The 23506-nt window shown below is 33.6% G+C and overlaps 1 protein-coding gene across 1 annotated transcript in view; it reads left to right on the top strand.

Moving 5' to 3' along the window:
- LOC132563873 (BMP-binding endothelial regulator protein-like) overlaps window positions 1-23506 on the top strand; it is a 70777-nt gene that overhangs the window by 39456 nt on the left and 7815 nt on the right. The window contains exons 4-9 of the mRNA XM_060228636.1: window positions 6607-6697; window positions 12289-12371; window positions 15671-15770; window positions 20464-20573; window positions 22111-22248; window positions 23208-23312. Coding sequence (XP_060084619.1) covers window positions 6607-6697; window positions 12289-12371; window positions 15671-15770; window positions 20464-20573; window positions 22111-22248; window positions 23208-23312 — 627 coding nt within the window. The remainder of the gene's footprint in view (window positions 1-6606; window positions 6698-12288; window positions 12372-15670; window positions 15771-20463; window positions 20574-22110; window positions 22249-23207; window positions 23313-23506) is intronic.

Genomic DNA, 23506 nt, shown 5'->3' on the forward strand with positions numbered 1-23506 from the left:
TCATTTTCATGAACCGATCGCACAGGGGTCAAAGGTCGTTTGAATGACTTTTTTCATTTGTAAAAAGAAGTTTTATTTGTTAAATATAGATAACTGATTGTTCTCAAGAATTTTTGTATCATTTAACAATTTTTTTGAGTAGTCGTAATATATTTTATAGTAAACAAAATGTAACAACTTGTTATTTCTATTCGTGTTTTGAAATCAATAGCTTTTGGTATACGATTTTTTTCATTAATTATTATTAGCTTTGTTTAAACTTGTATCGTAATTATAGATAAAACTTGAAGACAAAATCATTTCTGCTTAAATTTCTACATCAAAACTCTCAAAAACTAATTAAACGATACGGAAAGTTATTGAGAAATCTTCAACAAACTGAAATAAATAACTTCTGTCAGAGATAAAATAATTAGATCGGAACATTTTGGTAATATATCATTCTACCTAATTGATAAATGGAAATTTAAACGAATGCTCTTAAATACAATATTTCAAAAATAGCTGATATTTTTTTTCTTTAAGTATTAGATAAAATCTGTGTGCTTTGTATAAATTTGATATGAAATGAATTTAATTCTTCTATCAGCAGAACATCGCTGTGTGGGGGTCACATGATAGAAAAATGCTTATATATAGGTTGGTTTGTATACAGAAAGAATCAAAACTTATATTAGTGAAATCATGAACGACTGTTTAAATATTAAATTTGATGTTTTTCAATACGAGTAGTGATTATGTATAATAGAAAAGAGTTTTAAAAAGCTTTCAATGCAGATTATTCACATTTTAAATCGGTAAACTAGATATTTCAGGACAATTTAGATTTGATTAACAAACTATTGCTTCACCATTTTCTAACGGTATGGTTGATGACTATATCTACAATATTAATAGGTTTTTATTTTTATTCCTTGACATCTATTAATAGGTAGATGTAAATACTGTATTATATCTGAATACAACGACCATTAGGTTATCGGATGATTTCATGTTTTTATTTATGTTTTTATTTATGTTTTTATTTACAGTTGTTAATCATGTACTAGAAATTGTAGAGTTGATTCAATTATGTTCTAAATATTCGAGTAGATTCTGTAACCCATGTACATGAATTTGAAGTAAACAACTTACAGAATGCGTTGTTGATGTCCTTCCATTGATATTTTGCCTGAATCTCTTAAGCTCGGGAACATCAGATTTAGCTCGATTATAGCGCAATTTTACTTTGACCGCATGAGGAGTAACGGTTACAGGGGGAGGTAACTGTGCTCCGATTACGGCATTTCAGTGTGATAACACTATAGACAAATAATATCAATATTCAGATATTATAATTTCTAGAGGTTACTTGAGGCCACTGGAACACGTTAAAGAATAATTTTTACTGTCAGTATGTCAACACATTCACAACCTGTCAATTATGTATATATTTCTGTAGTCTATTATACCCTTTCTTGGTGAAAGAAATTTGTGTCCTATTTTACCCTCCCCGTTTGCCACGTGACTGTGTTTATTTCACTCTACTCATATGGCATGTGTCTATTTTACCCTCCCCGTGTTTATAGGTCCCTGTGTCTATTTTACCCTCCCCATGTTTATAGATTCCTGTGTCTATTTTACACTCCCCATGTTTATAGGTCCTTGTGTCTATTTTACCCTCCCCGTGTTTATAGGTCCCTGTGTCTATTTTACCCTCCCCATGTTTATAGGTTCCTGTGTCTATTTTACCCTCCCCATGTTTATAGATTCCTGTGTCTATTTTACCCTCCCCGTGTTTATAGGTCCCTGTGTTTATTTTACCATCCCCGTGTTTATAGGTTCCTATGTCTATCTTACTCTCCCCGTGTTTATAGGTTCCCTGTGTCTATTTTACCCTCCCTATGTTTATAGGTCCCTGTGTCTATTTTACCCTCCCCGTGTTTATAGGTCCCTGTGTCTATTTTACCCTCCCCGTGTGACTATTTTCTTTGCCTATTCGCTATCAGTTTTGCCAGCGATACAGCAGACATGCTAATTTATGTAAGATAATCTGCCAGTAGTTACGTTTAAAATTTATCGTGTTTATTGGTTTAGCTCTACAGAACAAAAGATAGTAGATTCAAGTTTATAGCAGCACTTTCGAACAAACAAACGATAATAGATGATAATCCATAGCCGCATTTTCGAATTAATTACCCGGCGTTAAAAACAAGCGTAATCGCGATGTCTGTTGAAGATAATACACTACTACACGTGCGCACTGCTGCCAATCTAGATACCGTATCGTTGCTAAAGGTCACTCAGTATACACGTTTCGGTATTGTTCGCATAATCATCATACGAATAATGCCCCCCTAAACTTCTCGAACATTGTGTTCCTTTGTCATGTGATGACTCTCATTTCAATGAAGATTTCATAGTTAACATCTGATTCACCCGACATACATGTACCTAGTTTGCCTTACTCCTTGTCTAAACCTAGATTAAAGAGAAAAGGTAGCGAAACACCACCTTGCCTGAGCTTAGAAATGAGACAATACATTTATTTATCTTAATATTTTTTTTCGTATTGTGAATTAGTGAGGTCCGTCTTCACAGAGATACTACGGTAGTCAGCTTTGCACGGCGCGTGCGAACACACAGTGACGATCAATGTCGGAATGCGGTGATTATGTTTAAATATTTATCTTCGATAAAACTGTAAGTTCAATTCATACACACAGATAAACCGCCAGAGAGGCGTGTTTGTTTTTAACCTCAATTGGAAAGGTCTGCTCAGTCTGTCATTAAACAGTATTTACTCATACGTAACTTTTTAAGAATTCTATAATTAAAAAAGGTCTTTCTTAGACTTCATTCCAAAATGGTTCATAGTAGATTTGAAGTGAGACTTAGGTTAGACCGGAACGGCACTGTTAATTGATAACATTATATAACGTAGTGTTTATAAATAGTCATTAAAACGAAGTTGACAATGCTTGGATCGTTTTGATTGGAGCCGTGGTCTGGGTTTTGGATGAATGACAAGGACTTAAAAGAAAGTTTACTTAAAGGAATGATACGGTTGTCTGACAGTACCGACACACGTCCCGTGTTAATTTCACGATGTGTTTAAAGCTGACAGGTCACTTTTAATTACTACATGTACATTTAATCTATCTTTTGTTTGCTTTATCTGTTAGCGAATTAAGATTTATAGTTTAAGTTTGGTTTATTGTTTGTTTATCGTAATTAACCTGAAAACAAAATTAATTTGTGTCTTGAAATAAATAATTTGACAGTAAAGAGGAAAAAGAATAGAGAGCTTACCTTGGCTGAGTATGCTGAGCTTATTTATAAAACTATTTTTGGTTGATAATAATTTTTGTAAAGTAAGATATTTATCAACTTTTATTCATTACTCAGTTGTCCGTATGGAAACGAGACAGATGTCTGTCTGACGGACGAATCCGGACATATCCGGTCTTGTCCACAGGAATCTTGGGAACACAACATGTATGACTTTTCTGACGGTGTGTGTTGTAACCAAACAATAGAGAAAGGTGGTTGTTGGGAATCAACGGACTGCATTGTGAATATTAATAGGACATTGGGAGAGGGACTTCACTTGTTAGATGGACCACATATGTTTTGAAGGATGGTAAATGTAGGGCAATATCTTATGACATCATCTTGATAAAATGGCGACGATAGGGCATTTCCGGTTTCCGCTCGTGGACAATTATATTATAGTAACATTCCTTTGGCCGATGTAGTATTTTCGTTTCTGTAGAGTACACAATCTTTACGCCGAGCTTAATTATCAGAGGGGGAATATTGGTATAACAGTCCTTAGGAGGTATACCACACGTAATTTATAGAGTTAAGAGGACGCACTGGAGGAATGTGGACAGACGTTTCATAGTTCCCAGCTGATTCATAAATCTTGAAACGTTTCTCTACAATTAAATAGGTACGTGTTCCATATATGTTTTATCTTATCTGTATAAAATACCGATGTTGGCAGTCAACTCATAAAATACTTCCAGTATATATCATATCTATAACCTCTGACCTTTCTACACGGATATATAACCGGTAATTAAAAAAAACAAGCACCTGTTAGTCATTAGAAGAACAATATCATATTAGAAAAATAAGGAGACAATGTTGATATTCTAATAGATTTAATAATAATATTCATATCTTAACATCCGAGAAATTTAATAAACGTTTTGAAAACAAAACGCTTTTTCTGCAGATGATGTATACTTTTGACTGAAATCAGATTATGTCAAATATGCTGATTCATAACAACTAAAAATATAAACGGATGAACGAATTTTGATGAAATGTGGAATATTCTTTATCAGTAGAGTCGAGGTTCATTTGGTCCTGTTTAACCATCGCTTTCAAAATCCGAAGAATCTCGTCTTCGTTCGTCTTTATACTACCAAGATGATGAAACGAACTGCTTCATACAAATTTATAAAATATCAAGTTCCTATGATAAAGCCAGGATATTATCCCGGAAAATAACATTATGTTGGGTAATACTGGTAAGCCATACAAACTGTCTTACCTATTACATCCCGGATTTTTTTAGATGCACGTTTTTGCTGTTTAGAATTTACGTTCCAGACGACATGGACATAATTCATTCACATAGTGCCGACATTCTATAATGTATAACCAGGCACTCGATGAGATACAACCCAGTAACTGGTGTATGCTGGGGAATCACGTATTAAGCTCGGTCAGCTTAAATCTTGTTAAAATATCGTCAGATCAGATTTTTTCTTTAACAATGAACAAAACGAAAAACCAAAAAACAAAAATTTAAACAAATCTTTAGACAAAATAGTTGTCGTCATATTAACACATAAGTGACCGAAATTTTCTGTTGGTGTTTTTAACTTAATATGTATATTAAGTAGTACTATTAAGCTGACCTATTAAATATCTGTGTATATCTGTGGCCTGATATTTTCGTCATTACGAGTGACCACACCCTAAAACAAACCAAGTAGACGGAGTTTATAATCTACTCGGGTCATTAAAGTGTTTGTTTGTCAAATATTCACAAAATGTGACGATCTCTTGTCTACATTCACATAGATGTTAGCCTGGTGAGACGTGACATTAACTAGAAATATCAGGATTGAAAGGTTTAGCTTTGCTATAGACAGGGTATCAATGCGTTACAAAAATACTTCATTATAAGTCGAATGCAATATTTGAATTATTTACCATCTAATTTGTGGCAGGAATACTGTAATTGTATTGCCCGCTCTTTCAGATTGCCCGCACAAGTCAAAATAATTGTTTTACGGATTAAACCCTGCAGATAACACGCTTCTGTACTTTGCCTTTTTCATTAGATTTTTCTGATGAAACCGATTTCATTTCCATCTGTACTCTCATAGGTTTCTTTAAAGAAAAACTGTTATAAGTAAGAGTTCCCTTATACTGAGCGGGAAATTGTGTGTATCTATATAAATTGCAGTACAAAAGAGTTCCCTAAGACTGCGCGGGAATAAGTATGTATAAATAGATCAGGTAGTACAAAAGAGTTCCGTAAGACTGCGCGGGAATAAGTATGTATTGATAGATCAGGTAGTACAAAAGAGTTCCCTAAGACTGCGTGGGAGAAGGTACTGCATGTATCGACAGAAAGCTGAGCGGAAGAATGTTGGACTGGATGGCCTACCGTAGTTTTTCTGCTCTCCGCTAGACTTCTCTTCGAAAATACAACGACCGGGCTATCAATTCTGTCATTTTGATTGGCTGTCATTTATTTCTAACTATGGAGCATACCTTTCCAAGATGGCGAAGTTTGGGCTTTTCATGGGAAAACCCCACAAATGTCTGTATTCAATCATCGCTACAATTTAGGCATTTTTACAGGAATGTACAATAGTACAAGTGTGTTTGTGGGAACATATCCACTTACTGTTGTTTGTATACTAATTCTTCAAATCGAATGTGATTTTTTTTCAAGCAGTCATAAGTCATTTGAAATGGTATTTATTAGTAAAAACTCTTTAATTTCACAGAAAATGTTTTCAAATGATTTTCAATATACGGCGATAACTCACTAATTATTGCCGACGCTTCTGAATCACGTTGTCATTGTAAACAAGAGGGAATTCCGAGGCTCAAATCCAACCAAAAATTCGTTTACTGAATTAATCAATCGACGTTTTGTTAAAAAATTGACTAGAATGGTGGTTATGACCTGTTTTAGTTTCAATGGGCGCAGTCTTGTTTGTAGTGGTTAATTCTGACTGTTAAGGAACGACAATTCTGGTAGAGATTGATGGCGGCCCTGACCTATCTTGGTTTCAACTTGCGCAGTCTAGCGTATAGAAGATTTTAGTAAGGCAGGTAATCCAGCCTAGGAAGAATTATGTAGTGATACAAAAAGTGTTCCCAAAGACTGCTCTCCATTTAGTGACTGATTCGATCCTAGTGTTTGCTTTCATTTTCCTAACCTGATTGCATTTTCCTACGCATGCTCACTGTGAAATACAGTGTAATGCTCTCTATCTACCGTCTGTCTGTATGTCTGTTTGTCTGTCTTTCTCGTTCTCCCTCGTGTTAGATTTTAACTTTGTAACATGTGGTTTCTCTTTATCATTTCAGGCGGGTGTAGCAACGAGAACGACCACCAAATGTTACGCGCCATGTGCAAATCCAGTTCCAGTTCCGGGTCAATGCTGTCCCGTATGTCGAGGTAACGAAATCATTATTCGATAACATTCTGTGATATTTCCATCTTTACATTAGATTTACATAATTGAACCAATTCCTCAGTCTGATTTCTTTGATGTTCAATTAATACAACAAACGCATTCGTTAAATTACATGTATAAGCCCTGATATTTTACCGGAAGTGACATTATTAAGAATTAGTAAAGCTCAACTATTTAGTATCTGAAAATGTAAACCGATTATTTAAGACAATTGCGTTTTTACGGATAGTGGTCGAGTTACATTTAATTATATATAGATTCAAGTTTGTAGGTATACATGTATTTCTTACAAGTAGGACAATCTACAAGTTCTTGTTAATTACTGTATCGAGAAAGTATATACGTTTATACAAGGTGTAGTCACGTGGTATATAAATAAATGTATACTTAATTCTTAATCATGTTAACACATTGAAATGTTTCCCCAGTTTTGTAAACACTTCTTTGGTGGTTTCGACATTTCTTCACGGACACCGCTAAATGGACGCTTTATATAGTTATTAAGGATCCCTTATGTTATAAAGTTTAAAAAGTTGTCACGACAAATATGGATATCAAAACGAAAGAAAAACGTCAATATTACACACAAAAATATGAGCTCGCTAATGCTTTAACAGTGAACAGAGGAATTACTTTGTAGAAATATCACGATGTCTTGAGAAAACACGCTCCATGTGTTAAGGTAAATTACTTGAAATAACGTTCAGTCACCCACTGTTATAAATCAAGACAAATATTTGCGACAGAAAATTGTTAGTTGTACGCATTCTGCTTTGTAAACAAATTTACCTCTTTTGTAAATATTTGTAAATACGTCCTTAATCTTCCTAATCTTAGTTTTCTTCGCCAGAACACGATTTTTTTTACTGCAAGATAAATCGCACCAACTAATTTTACAACACTTACAAAATTGTCGTCATTTGTAAATAGCATAATTTTTCACTCAACGATGTAATTTATATAATACAACGACTTTTACGAGCTTGAATAATTTGTCTGGAATATTCAACATTATTTCTTACTGTAATTTTATAAACGTGGTGTGACATTCTGTCATATAGACCTTGTAATGAGCCACATTATTTAAATATAAACATAGTTCAAGGATTTGTCTCACAATGCAAGAACGTGTACAGATTATGTGTAATATGAAAAGGAACAGCATGTAAGTGAAAGACTATAAAATAGACAACGATTAACATTTCGGATATAAGAACGAAATTAAGTTTTCGGATAATACGGATATAAAAATATGTGTTTTTTATAATAGAAGAGCATTATCGGGTATAGGAAAGATGACAAATAAATTACTCTGTAGAATTATATATTTTCGTTGGGCTCAAATTTTATGGTTTTACAAAATTGAAGTTTTCACTGTCACGTGATTTCGTGGATATATCTTACTCACTCAGTTTACTGGTTGTAATATTCATGTCTATTTTATATATGTTTATCATTTCGTTGACTTACACATCGTGAATAAAGAATAAGCACGAATTCTACGAAAATAAAAAAAATAAAAAGACAAAAATAAAACACCACGATAATGAATGCTTTTGCAGTAAGCTAAATATATTTAATTGAATAAACCTTTTTTCCGCTTCATGTAATCCGTCGTCATTTTTTTCGAAGATTTTGTTAAATCCTCGAAATTTTAGTCCTTTAAAAAACAACTTTGTTACCGTACGTAATAAGTGAAACATCGATGAACCAGAAGACGCTTTTCCTTTCTAAACTTTCAAGAAACTCCATATGAAACTTGTGTTTACATTTCACTTTGTTTATTGATATTGGTGTATTCAGATACAGCTATGTGATGTAGCATCACTGACGAGTCCTAGAAGGACGAACAGCTGTGTGATGTAGCATCACTGACGAGTCCTAGAAGGACGAAACAGCTGTGTGATGTAGCATCACTGACGAGTCCTAGAAGGACGAAACAGCTGTGTGATGTAGCATCACTGACGAGTCCTAGAAGGACGAAACAGCTGTGTGATGTAGCATAAATTACGAGTTCTAGAAAGATAAAACAGTTGTATAATTTATTCATTATTTGACTATACTATATCAAATTCTATGTTTGTATAGAAAGACGTCTTTTGTACAACCTTCTCATATTGAATTCATGTTTTTAACTTAAATAGAATTGTGAAAAACGTAAAAAAGAAAATGAAATAGGTTGCTTTGTACCACACGTGAATGGATCGGAACATATTCCTTTAATATACTTTGTTCTATATTTAGGAACCTTCACGGCCATCCTTGTGTATCGTAATTATTCATCGTTATTCATTGTTTGTAAATTGGTCACCGGATCAGGAACGAGCATTTTATATAGATTTTAGTATATATGAATATGAGTCTATTGTGATTTCAACAGTTTCAATAAAACGCTTGGTTTTTGATGATCTCACTTATAAAAGTCTATTTACCAAGCGTTTTCATGACCGGTTTAGTGTTTCATCTTGTCTGTCAAACTCTTTGAAAATGATTGATGTTCTATCTCATCAAAACGCCTAAATGATTGATTTTGTGCAAATATAAATTGATTTCGTTTTCTTTAGAGATTTTATTGGAGTATTTAAGTGGTATGTCGAGAGCAGAAAGTAAGGGTCCGATATAAATTGTAATTCAGAGTAAACATTATTACAAAAACGCCTGTTAAACAAATAAACCATAGCAAATGTGTGTCTGTAAGTGAGGGATGGATTGTTCCATTCGGGATGTAGGTGCGGTAACATTGTAGGGATTATCGATGTTCAAATACTTCATACGGGATTTAGGGACAATGAAGAGTCAGAAGTGAACAAAAGCAATGACTAGATCGAGAAAGAAAAGAAACCTCTATGTATGAATTAGTCAATTGGCACTCAAATACAAATCACTATTGATGAAAATTTGAGAACGTGGCATTACATAATTGCGTTGACCAGTGTTTACATGGCAGGTGTCGTCAATGCAGCTAAGACACTTACCCTTCCGGGACACCTGGTCTTATTCTCCTTGTACTTTCTCAGAGGCCTCCGTGTAAATCTTTCTTTATTCATCTCTTGATTTAGTATTGACATGCACACATAAATATTCATACATGTACATGCTTACACATAATAAACACAGTTAATATAATAAATCATGCAAAAACCATACTTGCATATCACAGAACATAATAAGCATTGAAGTGAACGTGAGTACAAAGGAGTAGAAACATAAAAAAAACTAGAGGAAACGAGAGATGAGAAGACGACAATGATATTAGATGTGTATGTGCGTGTGTGTGCGGGGGTGGGGGTGGGGGGGTAACTGAACTGACCCAACATTTATTTGGAAACAATAACCCCTAGATAATTTGGTACTAATTGAAAAATAAAAATATTCTGTATCATTTAATATGAAATGCCGTATTTATTAAATATGGAGGCGAAATATTCTAGATACAGATACCCATAGTGGAAGTATATGTATATTGTTCATAGTTTGCCTCTGAGAAATACGATCACTTTAGCACACAACTAGCACGTTTTTGTCCATAAACCTAACACCATGTTTCTCCCTCAGTCACACGTGAACCCATCACGCCGAATCATTATCTCTTTGTCGATAATTTCTTCAGACAATCAATTGTAAGGTGTAGGACGCTAAATGTTACTATACTACTCTATAATGAGATGATGATCAATTTTTCAAGAGGATGGCAATAAAAATCCTCTCACATGTTATTTTGACAGCTTCGACTGGCGAACGCGTTATTACGTGTAAATGTTATTTATGAACTACTCTGTAGCGGTAATGGGGCTCTAGAAGATATAAACATTTTTTGGATATCCATAATTTTTTTATGTACCGAGCGAATTATCCACTCCGCCATAATTAAACACAGAATAAGAGGTACTCATATCTTCACCATGTCAATCTGTTACATTACTTTCGAATTATCAATGTTTCATAATTGAATGAAATTAATCTGTTCTGTTTGTGTATTGAGAACCCCTGACAGAATAGAATGTGATAGAATCGCCATATTGGCGTGAATATATTTTACTGATTTGTCATCGGAGCTTTTTTTAATTAAACGGAACGAAATATGTGTAACCGGTGCAATCAGCACGAAATAAACAAACATGAAACATTATCCGTGGTATGCAATAGCAGTACACCAGTCATAAAAGTCAGAATCTTACGAAAGCTATTTGTAAAGAAACAATTTTTGCGTGAACTTGTTAATTGTCTAGTTAATGTCATTGATATTCTTCACTTTCTGAAAGAAGCGAATTCAGTAAGCGGCGCTGCGATATGTCACTGTTATCAGTGTGTACGCGCAGCTTTCCACACAGAGGAGTAAATTAATAACGGATATCGGTTACATTGACCTGTGGTATGATATTTCATTTTCACAAATTGAAATAAATGTACGGTCTGTTGTATCACATTATATTGTGTATACAGATATATCAACAACAAGATAAGTGGCTTTATGAAGTTATATACTATAAAATCACACAATTTGAGACTCTCACATTTTAGCGAATAACCAGTTTTTGTCATTGATGTATTTGCAAACTAGCAATAATTTCCATATGAACAGCAAACAGAAACAGCAATTTACGTCATCATATTTTAGCGCAGTACTCTCAGCGCGAAAAGCGCTAAAAGTAGATACCAAAGCACGGACGTTAAAGAAAATAGATCCAAAGTTCCCCTTTTTAGTAATAATGACTACTGTAAACGCGAACATTTACGCAAGGGGGAATTTACAATAATCTTGCGAAGGTTGTTAGACCGCGCAAACATTCCCCACGCGTAATATTTTGTGATGTGAATTAATTTCATAGACGAAGCAAACAGAAAATTGATCGCGAAAATAACCCCCAAGCGTATAGTTTACCAATAGAAATCGCAAAATTAACTCCCCGCAAAAAGTTCCACGGTTACAGTATATAGATTCTAAAACCAAATTAAACGATACACGGCTGCTGGGAATTTGTAATTATCTCTTGTGAAGTCTCTCTATTCCTTTCCACCATAAGTAAAGTTTAAACCAAATAGGTAAAAAAATTGTGTAGGTCATCATCGACACATTAAAATGGGGAAAAAATCTTTCTCTCGAACTTTGTAAAAGTACAACGGAACTAGGTCAGTTTACTTACACTTCCTTGTGTTTCACTTTCTCTCATATAACATGATGTATCATTACTCGGTGTGTATTGGTATTTTTCACCAATTGAAATATCTGTCTAAGTTGGGAACCGACACTTTTTCACCTGGATTCTACATAAATGTCCTTATAACTGCTGCCACTAGCTGTGTTTTGTATGTGTAAGATAGGCATTTACATCGTTAGATTAGATTTAGAAACATCAATGTTGATAGATATGTAATTATTATACCTTTTGAACCGATATCGTCTTACCTGTTAAATATATCACAGATCAAAGAACTCAAACTTCCGTAAATATGCATTTATCTATTATATTGTCAACTAAATGTGTATCCGTTTTGTGGTATGATGTTTATTGAATTGCGGTCCATTTCACGCTGTGATAGACGGTTCATACCGTATGCTTTTCATTTCTAGGTTGTCAGTACGACGGGAAAACTTATAATGAAGGTGACGTGTTTCCACTCTCAACAGATCTGTGTACAAAGTGTTCTTGTACGGTATGTATCAAACGAAGTCAAGGGTTGATTTTTTCCATCAATATCCCTGAATGGTTAAATTAATCTAGTAAGATATATTTTATTTGTTGATGGATCTTGTCTGGACATAGTTGACAAGTTTATGGTATTTCTGGTGATTTAATATTTTTTTTATTGTTTCAATTGCTTCAACATGGAAGATTTAATTGCAATTAATGATAAATTGTAGGTGGAATTAAGAATCTGAAGTATGTGTTCAATAATTAGATTTAGATATAAGTATATTCCAATATTTTGAGAGTAAGAAAACTCAACACAGACCTGAACAAAAAAAATTTCACTTGTCCCAATTTATTAAGGAAGTTCAATTAACATTAAACTGTAGGTAAAATCCGGAATTTTAAGTGACCGTTGGGATGGTTCTACATAGTTTTCCCCCGGAATATGCACAATTAGTTAACAAACTTCTTTCAATTGTCTACTTGCATATGTTGCAATACTTATTGAAAACAAACTAATATACGGTTGCTTAACCAGACTTAGTGACGATAATACTTGTATATCTGTTTTAAACAAATGTTGACGCAGCCGCCGTCGTCGGAAAAGAAATGCCGATGTCTTCGCGAGTTCGTCACACGAGATACCAAATAAGAGCAAAGAGAAAATAAATCAATTGTCAAATATAGACTTCTATTAGTTTACACACAGGAAAAAATATGAACATTTATGTCTGTCAAATATAATTTGCCTCAGAAAATTAAAATGACAGTTTAAATACCTGTCTGCTAAATAGCCCCCTACACTTAACAAATATTAAAGAAAATTACGTATTTCTTTTACCTGGATCCTGATCTCGCCCACGCACCTGTACCTGGACAATCTGTCTGTCTGTAAGGATATTACAGCTTTCATCACATAGAACCATCAATATCATGGCTATTTTATAATAAAATATGATACAGATGAGTGATTAGGTAGAAAGAATAATCGTATAGATTATATTCCAAATTTAGCGTGAGAAAGTTAATTGGAATATAATAAGATAATCGTTTTGAAATATGAATTATTTTTCATCAACAGTTGGCATTGTGATAAATGAGTTTAGACAAAAACTCAGTTGTTTTATTTTCATTGTTTATGATTTACGTAAAGTGTGTATTTTGTTGTAAGCAGACAGGTTCTTTATTTCTTGATTGCAAGTCGCACAGAAATGAACTGTTATAATTAATCAGCTACTGTCTGTTGTAGAAACCATTTAAATAAATATCAAAAGTATCGTTACCAGTGCTACAAAGTATTTACGTATTGTCTAATGTCAACAGAATGTCAGCTTAGTAACCTACAGCCTTTTTGCAAGATGACAATCAACTGCAAAGAGTATACGTACATTTTTCACATTCTTCATCTTTAATTTTCATTACCGACCTACTCACTACGAGAAACAAATCATCATTATCTACTTCCAACGAATTCGAAGTCAATCGGGAAAGCAAATATTGAATTCCATTTAATTAAAAAATCTGAAGTTCAAGGCATTTCTTAATTGAGGGCCTAAGCGTCACTGACGAGTCCTGAAAGGACGATACCGCTGTATGATGTAGCGTCACTGACGAGTCCTAGAAGGACGAAACAGCTGTATGATGCAGCATCACTGACGAGTCCTAAAAAGGACGATACCGCTGTATGATGTAGTATCACTGACAAGTCCTAGTAGGACGAAACAGCTGTATGATGCAGCGTCACTGACGAGTCTTAAAACAGGACGATACCGCTGTATGATGTAGCGTCACTGACGAGTCCTAGAAGGACGAAACAGGTGTATGATATATCATCACTGACGAGTCCTGAAAAAGGACGATACCGCTGTATGATGTAGCGTCACTGACGAGTCCTAAAAAAGGACGATACCGATGTATGATGTAGCGTCACTGACGAGTCCTAAAAAAGGACGATACCGATGTATGATGTAGCGTCACTGACGAGTCCTAAAAAGGACGATACCGCTGTATGATGCAGCATCACTGACGATTCCTAGAAGGACGAAACAGCTGTATTATACAGCATCACTGATGAGTCCTATAGAAGAAAAAGACTGTTGTATGATAAAGCTCATTCGAAGAAAGTATCGTAAATATGTAAGGTAGAATTTGTCAGTTATTGGTGACTTACCTATGAAACAATAGCAGTTCTACACAATACCTATATGAAACAATACTTAGTGCTGTTCTATCGTAAAACTAATCCAGGTTTTAGCAATTTATAATTACGTTGAATGAAGATAATTAACTAATTACATTCTCGGTGGATACGTCAGGAGAGTTATTAACCTTTTTTCCAAGTATTTCTCTCATGACATTTTTGGTCTGTCGTCCGAACCGCGGGGGTCTGTTTTGTTAATAACAAAATAGGTATTGAAATCGGAAAGTGAGCTCCCAGGGGTATTTGATTTATGCTAGGGTTTGTTTGTAGTGTGACAAAATTGGTTAAACCTTTTTAAACTCCAGTTGTAACCAGATCGCTAATCTAACCCTATATCTATCATTTCTTTGCCAGTACGTCAGTAGTTTTTATTCTCTCCTATTACGAGGACAGCCTTGTTATTTGATATACACAACTAGAACTTGGGGCCATCCCAAGGTGAATTTATATGTCATAGTATTTGCTTTTTCCAGATTTGTATTTAACAGGATTTTTTTTTCATTCGGCTACATATCTTTCAAATCAATGTCAATCTTTGACACATTTGAAATGAAAACAAAAATCGTTTGATAAATGTTTAAGGTCGAAACCCATGAATCCCTTTTCAAAATTCGTTTTAAAATTTGAGAAGCTCCTTATCTTAAATGACTTTCATTTTTCATTTTTGAGATATCAGATTTTGGAATATTAAATATTTATCCATTGCAGTGGATTTTGCGACCAGAGGGGTTTTCAAAATTTACAAGGCAAATGTAACCGATAAATCAGCAGACTCTTATCTTTTTTTAATACTACCTCTTATTCATTTTGCACCTTTCAAGAATCTTAATGTTAATTCTTTTAACAGAACTATGGTTTTGTCTACATGTCGATAGTGTATTACGTTCTTTGTTAATTTTGTGATATTGTCATGGTGAGCTCATTATATAATTAGTTTTTTTTAATTATCGGTTATTTTTACATTTATTTTCTTTTATGATATTAAAAAAAGTCCTTTGTCCCATTGTGTTTACCTCTAATCTTCTCTTCCACTGGGAATAATTTGGTCGGTCAGATTTGACTTGTCCATAAATTCAATAATTTTAAATCTCTGTCATCAATTCTTTGCTTTATTATTCCAGAATGGAACAGTTTCCTGCGAGAAAGAGACATGTCCAGTTTTAAATTGTCCTAAAACCGTGATATGGCAGCCTCCTGGTTCCTGCTGTAAAGTGTGTAAAGGTCAGTAACGATAATTTCATATTACAAAGCGAAGGTCAATAAACCACTCCAAAACACTAGAACATATATGTTATTTTATACTATCTTTAATAGTTAGCAACAGCGGGTTTTTCATGCAAGAAAAGACAAGCTTATTATTTTTTACAAAGATGGAATAAGTTGATCCAGTTTCATTTTAAAACAAACTACTTATACGGATTCAACGCAGTTTAGCATACATCTGTTTCGGCCTTTGTCAATTGTGCAAAAAATGATGGATTAAGTTTGATTTTTAGGTGAAATATAAGTTATTATGTATCTAGGATGAAAACTGACGAACAAAAAACAATTTGGACTATATTTCACGTTTGCATATCCAACAGAACAAGCAATGATATTTCAATTGCTTCTGTACCGATAGTATGAGACACAAGAGTTAAACAAGGATTTCTTCAACAACAAATTCTGCAAAAACGAAGGCATTTTTTTTTCATGATTTTGCGTGGAAGTCATTTAAAGCATTACATTCAATACCATACTTGACTTTGTAAAATTCAAACCATTATATAATCGCGCTATATGTTACCTTGATGTAACAGAATTAGAATAGTTTCAACACAATGATTTCAATTTGGAAAAACTGTTTGGTCATTAAATGTGCGAATAGTCTCTGCCACATTCATGTCTTGACATCGGAAGTAACGAGAATATAAATAAAAAAAGTATGTTAGCTCGGCATATGTCCATACACAGATTAGAACGTTGGCAACCATTATTTGTGGTCGTGGCACTTCGACAAGAAGTCTTTGGGTAATACTACGGTCGTCATCATTACCTCATTGTAGAATATTCTATTTCCTAGTGTGATGTGGAGTTGGACGTGTTTGATGTTTGTTATTATGCCTAGAAGTTCTGTTGCTGACCTTGTTCTCATTTCGGAACGTGACATTACTTACTTGGAATTCACAAACCAGGTTCGCCGATAGAGCAATTGCTTACTCTTCCGGATTACATAGTCTTCTTCTCCTTGTACTTTTCCAGGAGTTGGAGTCTCTGTGTAAATCTTTCTTTTGCTCATATTAGTCACTTGTTTTTGCAAACTAGAAGGTAAATTGTTAGAGGCACGATAACAAGATGTAAAATGTTTAATACGTCAAGGCGATGCCGAGATTGTCAGGTACTGAAATACAGAGGGTCGACCAACTTTATATCAGTAAAGGCGAAGCCGAGATTGTCAGGTATTGAAATAGAGTGTCGACCAACTTTATATCAGTAAAGGCGAAGCCGAGATTGTCAGGCACTGAAATATAGATGATCGGTCAAGTTTATAGGAGGCAAGGCGAATGCGGGACTGTCGGCTACTGAAAATAGAGAATCACTGATATTTATTTAGGGGCTAGGCGAAGCAAGGCGTGCAAGAATAGAAATTAATCAAATAACGGCTCTCTTAAGTAACGGTCACAACGTCATGATAGTGAATGGTACATGAAGGGAAGTTAATTACTGTAAATGTAAAGGTATAAATGGGCTCAAATTAATCAAATTATCCATACATATTAGCTTTTGTTCTACATTCATTAAAATCATTTCATCTGAATAGCATGATTCAAAATGAATTACACGATAGCGTTTTATATGTGATGACATTCAAAATATTGTTTTCGAGAAACTTGTTGAAATTTCATCTGAAAAGTGTATCAAGTATGAATCTGATAAAAGATTTCGAAATAAGTTTTATCATTATTCGAGAAATCTTGACTTTAGGCACTAAGACATACTAAGTCTTATCTTAATACGCGCATCCAAAAATGAAAAAAAAAATCTTTCGAAATATCAAACCATGTCTTGTCAATTTATGGCCAACGTGGAGAGCAGTTGATGGATAGGAGTAGTGATAACGAGTAAGTTTGTACTTAAGTTTTTATACAACACCGATGCATCTCTTAAACGTGCAAATGCACGTCCCGTGGTGTTCCTCTGGAACGTTCTGACCTATATTTACTGCGAAAAATAATGATTATGAATAGCATTTTATCTAAAATATCTCCAAGCTTAAGTTGATAACAGATTTGTATTACAATGAAAATGCATGTGTTTTTCATACTTCGCCGGACATATTTACACTTGAACTTGGTTAGAATTTGTTACGGAAAACCTGTTCTAAAAACGCATTATACGATTATATACAGCATTAAAAACAATTTTTCTACAGAAGCCTGTTAGCATCAAGCTATAAGCTATACGTTGATAAACCACAGATAAAATCGTTAGGGTTGAAGTAGTTGCCAATCCTTCTGTAACATATAGTCTTATTCAGAGGTAACCATGTACATCTTTCCTTTGTTCTGTTTGTTACTGATTTTGAGTTTGTATATAAATTCCATTGACACATCGGTATTTCCTGTTTTTAGGGTTTTTAAAGAGCTTATGGGGTTAATATGCCCACGTGATCATTTTAAGAATCCATTTTGTTATTTAATACGAAGGAGTGTTGGCGACCAATACCTTCAGCTGATTTGACAGGAAATGTGTAGAATAATGAGTGGTACGGCAAATGGAACCAGGGTATTCATCAGTGGTTGCCTTCATGTCAACATTGGTGCTAGACATTATCAATATGTATAGACATTTGTGATCTTTCTACTGTGCATTTTATCAATAAACAAGAAAATACCAACATGTCAACATAATCATAATCCAAACTCTAATTCAATATGAACAAAAGAAAGTGTTCTGCTGAGACTCCTGAAAAAGTACAATGATAATAAGACCAGGTGTTTCGGAAGAGAAAGCTTCTTCTGCTTTATCGACGACACCTGCCAAGTAAACCTTGGTCAATCCAAGTGAGCAATGTCATGTTCCCAAATGAGAACAAGTATACAACAAAGGAACCAACGGGTAAACTAACGAGCATCACATACGTGCAGCTTGATATCTCACAAAGAAATAGAATATTGCTCAATGACACCACTATGACGACCGTAAAACTTCCCCATAAATATCAGAAACCTATCGATTGTTTTTTCACGGGAATATTTTTCTATGGGTTTCCGTAATGCTTCCTATTTAACACGGGTTCAATGCTGGTAAAGTTACCATGGCGGAGTAATGAAACAGCTAGAGTGTAATATACTTGACCTTGCGCAACATGTTTCTCAAACGCGTCTTCCGCGATTGCAAATAAATCCAAGATGATTTAAAAAGATATTTTTAATTCACTGATGAACAGATTACATAAAATGGTAGGGCAATTAAGGTGCATATCTAAACATTATTTTGATATTTGATATCCTTTAAAGATTTTATATATTACTACTTTTTTAACAAACTGGAAAAATATTTTTAAAAAATCAAGTTTTTTTATTTCTTATTTGCAAATGTCCGTGTCATATGAAATATCATAATAAGTTTTAACCGCCTCCTAGGTTTCAGGATTTAGGCCCTTAGCATCATTGTCGAATCTTAGAAGGACGAAACTGTTGTATGGTGCAGCTTATTTCATCATGTAGCGCTACTTGTATTAAAATATGTTAATCAATCGCGTATGCCTATTAAATTGAGTGCCCTATTTACTTTAGCAATGTTCTCAGAAGAATAAAAATTGGCTTCCGAGAATGTGTCATTTACAGTTAGAAAGGATTAAATCGGGCAAATAACCGGGAACTTGTCTTCTTTCTGGAAAACGCAAACGCGCGCTTCAACAGCCGCAAGCATTATACAATTAGATCCTCAGGCATAAACTTCTCCAAGATAATTACCCATCAACATCTTTTAGAATATAAAAACACCTTGAATAATGACAACAGTCCCATTTTCGTCTTCTTAAAGTTAATGTCTTTACTGTAAATGTATTACGTCATACTATGATGTCATCTCGTATTGTATGGCTCGAAGTCCTTATTCTGGCATAAAACCATGCAATGAAACGAGGTGCAGTGACATGATACTGACCATTATGTCCTCTTAAATGATATGAACAATATGGTGCGTTAAACCAAAATGAATATTTTAATTGTTTCATGTTCTTAGTTAAATTACATCCAATTATTGTTTTCAACCCTCGATAGATCATTAAGTTACGCCCTTGGTGTATGTTTCATAATCATAATCCTGTTTTCATTAAAAAATAACTTTTACAGCTATATTCTCTTGAAATCTATTTTAAACTAAATTAGACGTAATTACTCCCGAAGACCAGAAACAAAACAGAAAAAAATAGTTTAACGAAGAGTATGCAGACAAAGAAATCATAAGTGCTTAACATGCCAATATATCCTTGATGTTTTAGTAAGATATTTAAAGTGTGACAAGAATGTCGGGCTTACATCAGTACTTGACCTGTACTTAATCTTACCTACATAAACTTTACATAATTTACATAATAATATCATACATGGATCAGCTTTACATAATTCACATAGAAAGATCTTACCTGGGTGAGATTTGCATAGTAAAGTCTTAACCGGATAAGTTTTATATAATTTACATAATCAGATAATACATGGATAAGCTTTACCTTATTCATATAATAGATCTTACCTGGATAAGATTTACATAATTTACATAATAAGATCTGGATTCTTCACCACACCGTTACAACAGATTTTCAATATATATATATAAGATTTATATCGATCAGTATTAAGTTGGGTTTATATTATATAACATTCCCTTTTTTATCACCATGGTAACTTCTATGATTTATATTTTACAGGTCTAAGGAGGATATTCAATCTTCCTGGAGGGAAATGTTTCTTTCAGTATAAAATCTACAAAAGCGGAGAGACATTCCGACCAGGAAATTGTACAAGCTGTCTTTGTGTGGTAAGTAATGATATGTATTCTTTGAAATTAGTTTATTTCATAATACATTCGGGGATATTTCTTTGTTTGACGGGCAGAAAATGCTACGTTATTGTGTTTTTTTAATTTATCCCTGAAGAAGGATTTCAGTGTCGATTAGTTATGATATTAGCATGCAAATGTACTGAAATTACAAATGCACGTACCATTAACAAACGTTGGTTATATGCGGACCGAATTAAGAATTTCATATACTATGTATTTTAATATTTTGGGTTAATTTTGGACGTTGAATGCATTATTAATGAATATTAAGTGGTTTTCTCCCATTTCCACTTTATTTTTTTCTTATAATCTGATATAATCAACGAAGGAATGCCACTTTAAAAAACATACTATAATTCTGAAAAGTAAAGAAAAAAGTAAGAAGTGGAAAGCAAAATGAAGCGTAAAACTTCATAAAAGGAAATATAGAAATTTTGAAGAAAAACATATTTTCATATATGAATGTATTTATGAAGATAGAAATAGGTGATTTATAAAGACACAATAAAAAATGTGTTGTTTGTGTACTGTAAAATCATTCATTTTCGTGGTAAAGTTATTTTCCTTGATTTCTTTGGTACTATTAATTATTGAATTCATATGTCTTGGACTCTTGAAATTAAAAAAGTAAATTGATGGAGCTATCTTTACTCACGAAATCAAACATCCACGAAATAAAGGTTTGTGACAGAACCAAGAAAATCTAGCCCACGAAAATAATGATTTTGCAGAAACTGATCTCTTATGAATGTTGGTGTAGATCCAACATTTTAAGAGGATAAGGCATCAAGGAAGACAAACACATCAGGGGTGTTTAAGTTAAAGGGATATGTTTTACATAACCTCTCTACACCAAATAAACTCGTATGCACTGTTGTGATACTTCATAACAGGGCGTTTGATATCGTATGAGGTGATATGAGACATATTTAACAATTATTAATTATTTCAAAAGTTCAAAAGATGTTTTACATATTATTTAATCAAATTTGTTACATAATTTTACACTCACTGTAGATCCATCATTTTATGAAATTCTTTCGATGGAAAGCATTTATATTTTACTTTGATATTTTGATTGATCTCAGTTCAACGGCGTTAACTTGTCTATATACATTGATGGATTAAAACCTGCTTTGACTGTTCGGTATATCTCCTGAATTTTTCAGCGACACTTGGTAACAATTATATATTAAAAATTCCATAATTCTCTTTTCGTTCAGTGCATAAAGAGACAAGGTAATGTGAAGAAAAAACGTCAAAGATTTGAGTTATTTACATTAATAAAGGATGTTGATGTTTTTAATGTACTCTGTTCATATCTCTTACTTTTGTATAATCTTCAAAACTTTTGAAAATGGAAGCTACATTGAGTCTTGCAAAAAATGACAACATCAATTATTATTTAGGGGATAAGTTCGGTTAAAAAAAGCATGCCTTAGGTGTATTTTATTAATGAAATACTTTATGAAATTATTGTTGTTTCTTATTCATCATGTCACATCCGTTTCAGGATGGAACATTTATTTGTGATCGGGAAACATGCCCGCCCCTTCCTTGCCCTCTTGAGAAAACTGTGCAGCGAGAAAACTCGTGTTGTCGTGTTTGTCCCGAAAAACAGACATGCGACTACAAGAATAAAACATATATGGTGAGATTTTTTATTTATTTATGTAACCAGGTCGATTTAATACACGACCTCTTTTCTAATTGATATTGATGAACAGTCTTGGCTGTTTACTATTCAATCTAGATACCAGACTCCATGCCTACAGTTGTATCATATAAGTTGTTGCAACAGGATGTTGAAAAACAATATTTGTCTTCATCATAATAAGTGTTTACGGGGCAAATGCACTGTTTATACAGGAGTCAGCAATTTCTTTAAACCCGATTATTACTCACGCGTAAACATTCCTGATATTAACATTTCTTTCCATCTATTTAGCTTTAGATTTAAGCCTTCTCCAGCTTGCGTAGATGTTGAATGTCTATTCGGATTTTAACAGGCGTTACTGAGTTCTGCTATGAAAAAAAGTACTTAAATTAATGTTAAGACTATGTCAGATAGAATTTCATCACCTACCGGAAATTTCTTAAACCTCAAGGAAGGTCCAACCTTACAATCGAATTACATAATGATTGGTATATAACGTACTATGATGAAGCCACATGTGGCGGGGAAAACATTTAACTTGGTCCAACGTTTATAAGTTCATTTAGGGTTTTTCAAATTCTTTTTTTTTTTTTTTTTGTCTGTTCTGTACCCAAATGTGTCCTATCTTACGGGTTTGTATTCTTGTTTTCAAAACTTTAAAAAAGATGATAGATGTAAAAATCTAAACATTGATGGTAAAATAAAAAATGATTACCTCGAAGTCTATTGAAACTATACAATCAGAAATTGGCTTTTCCATAATGTGTAAATTTGTCTTAAAAAAACCCATAGAATTCAATTGATTTCATTTACAATTGAAATACAGGTATCAATTTATTCCGTAATTAAGTTTTTTCAGTTTATTTTATTAAGATGTTCATCTTACATTTTATACATATTATGCCATCATTTGTATCATTTTGTTGACTTAAAATTGGTAATTACAATTACAGCATGAACAAAAATGGCGACCAAATGTTTGTACTACCTGTTCGTGTGATGACGGCTCAACCAGGTGTCACGTGCAAAATTGTCGAAATACTGTTTGGTGTCCTTCAGTAAGTAGCATAAAAATCATGGTGGTCCTACAGAAATGTCCCATACAAATACAATTTCATGACGAATAGAGCCTTATTTTACGGTACAATAACAAAGTCTATGGTTCTTTTCTAAGATATCAATTGACTTCAAATAATCAGTACTGGACAATTTTAAAGAAAAAGTACATCCTAATTAAGGAGAAATGAGTTTT

Source organism: Ylistrum balloti, unplaced genomic scaffold (assembly GCF_031769215.1).
Source record: "Ylistrum balloti isolate Yb309-2 unplaced genomic scaffold, AGI_CSIRO_Ybal_v1 Utg369676, whole genome shotgun sequence".
Classification (NCBI taxonomy): domain Eukaryota; kingdom Metazoa; phylum Mollusca; class Bivalvia; order Pectinida; family Pectinidae; genus Ylistrum; species Ylistrum balloti.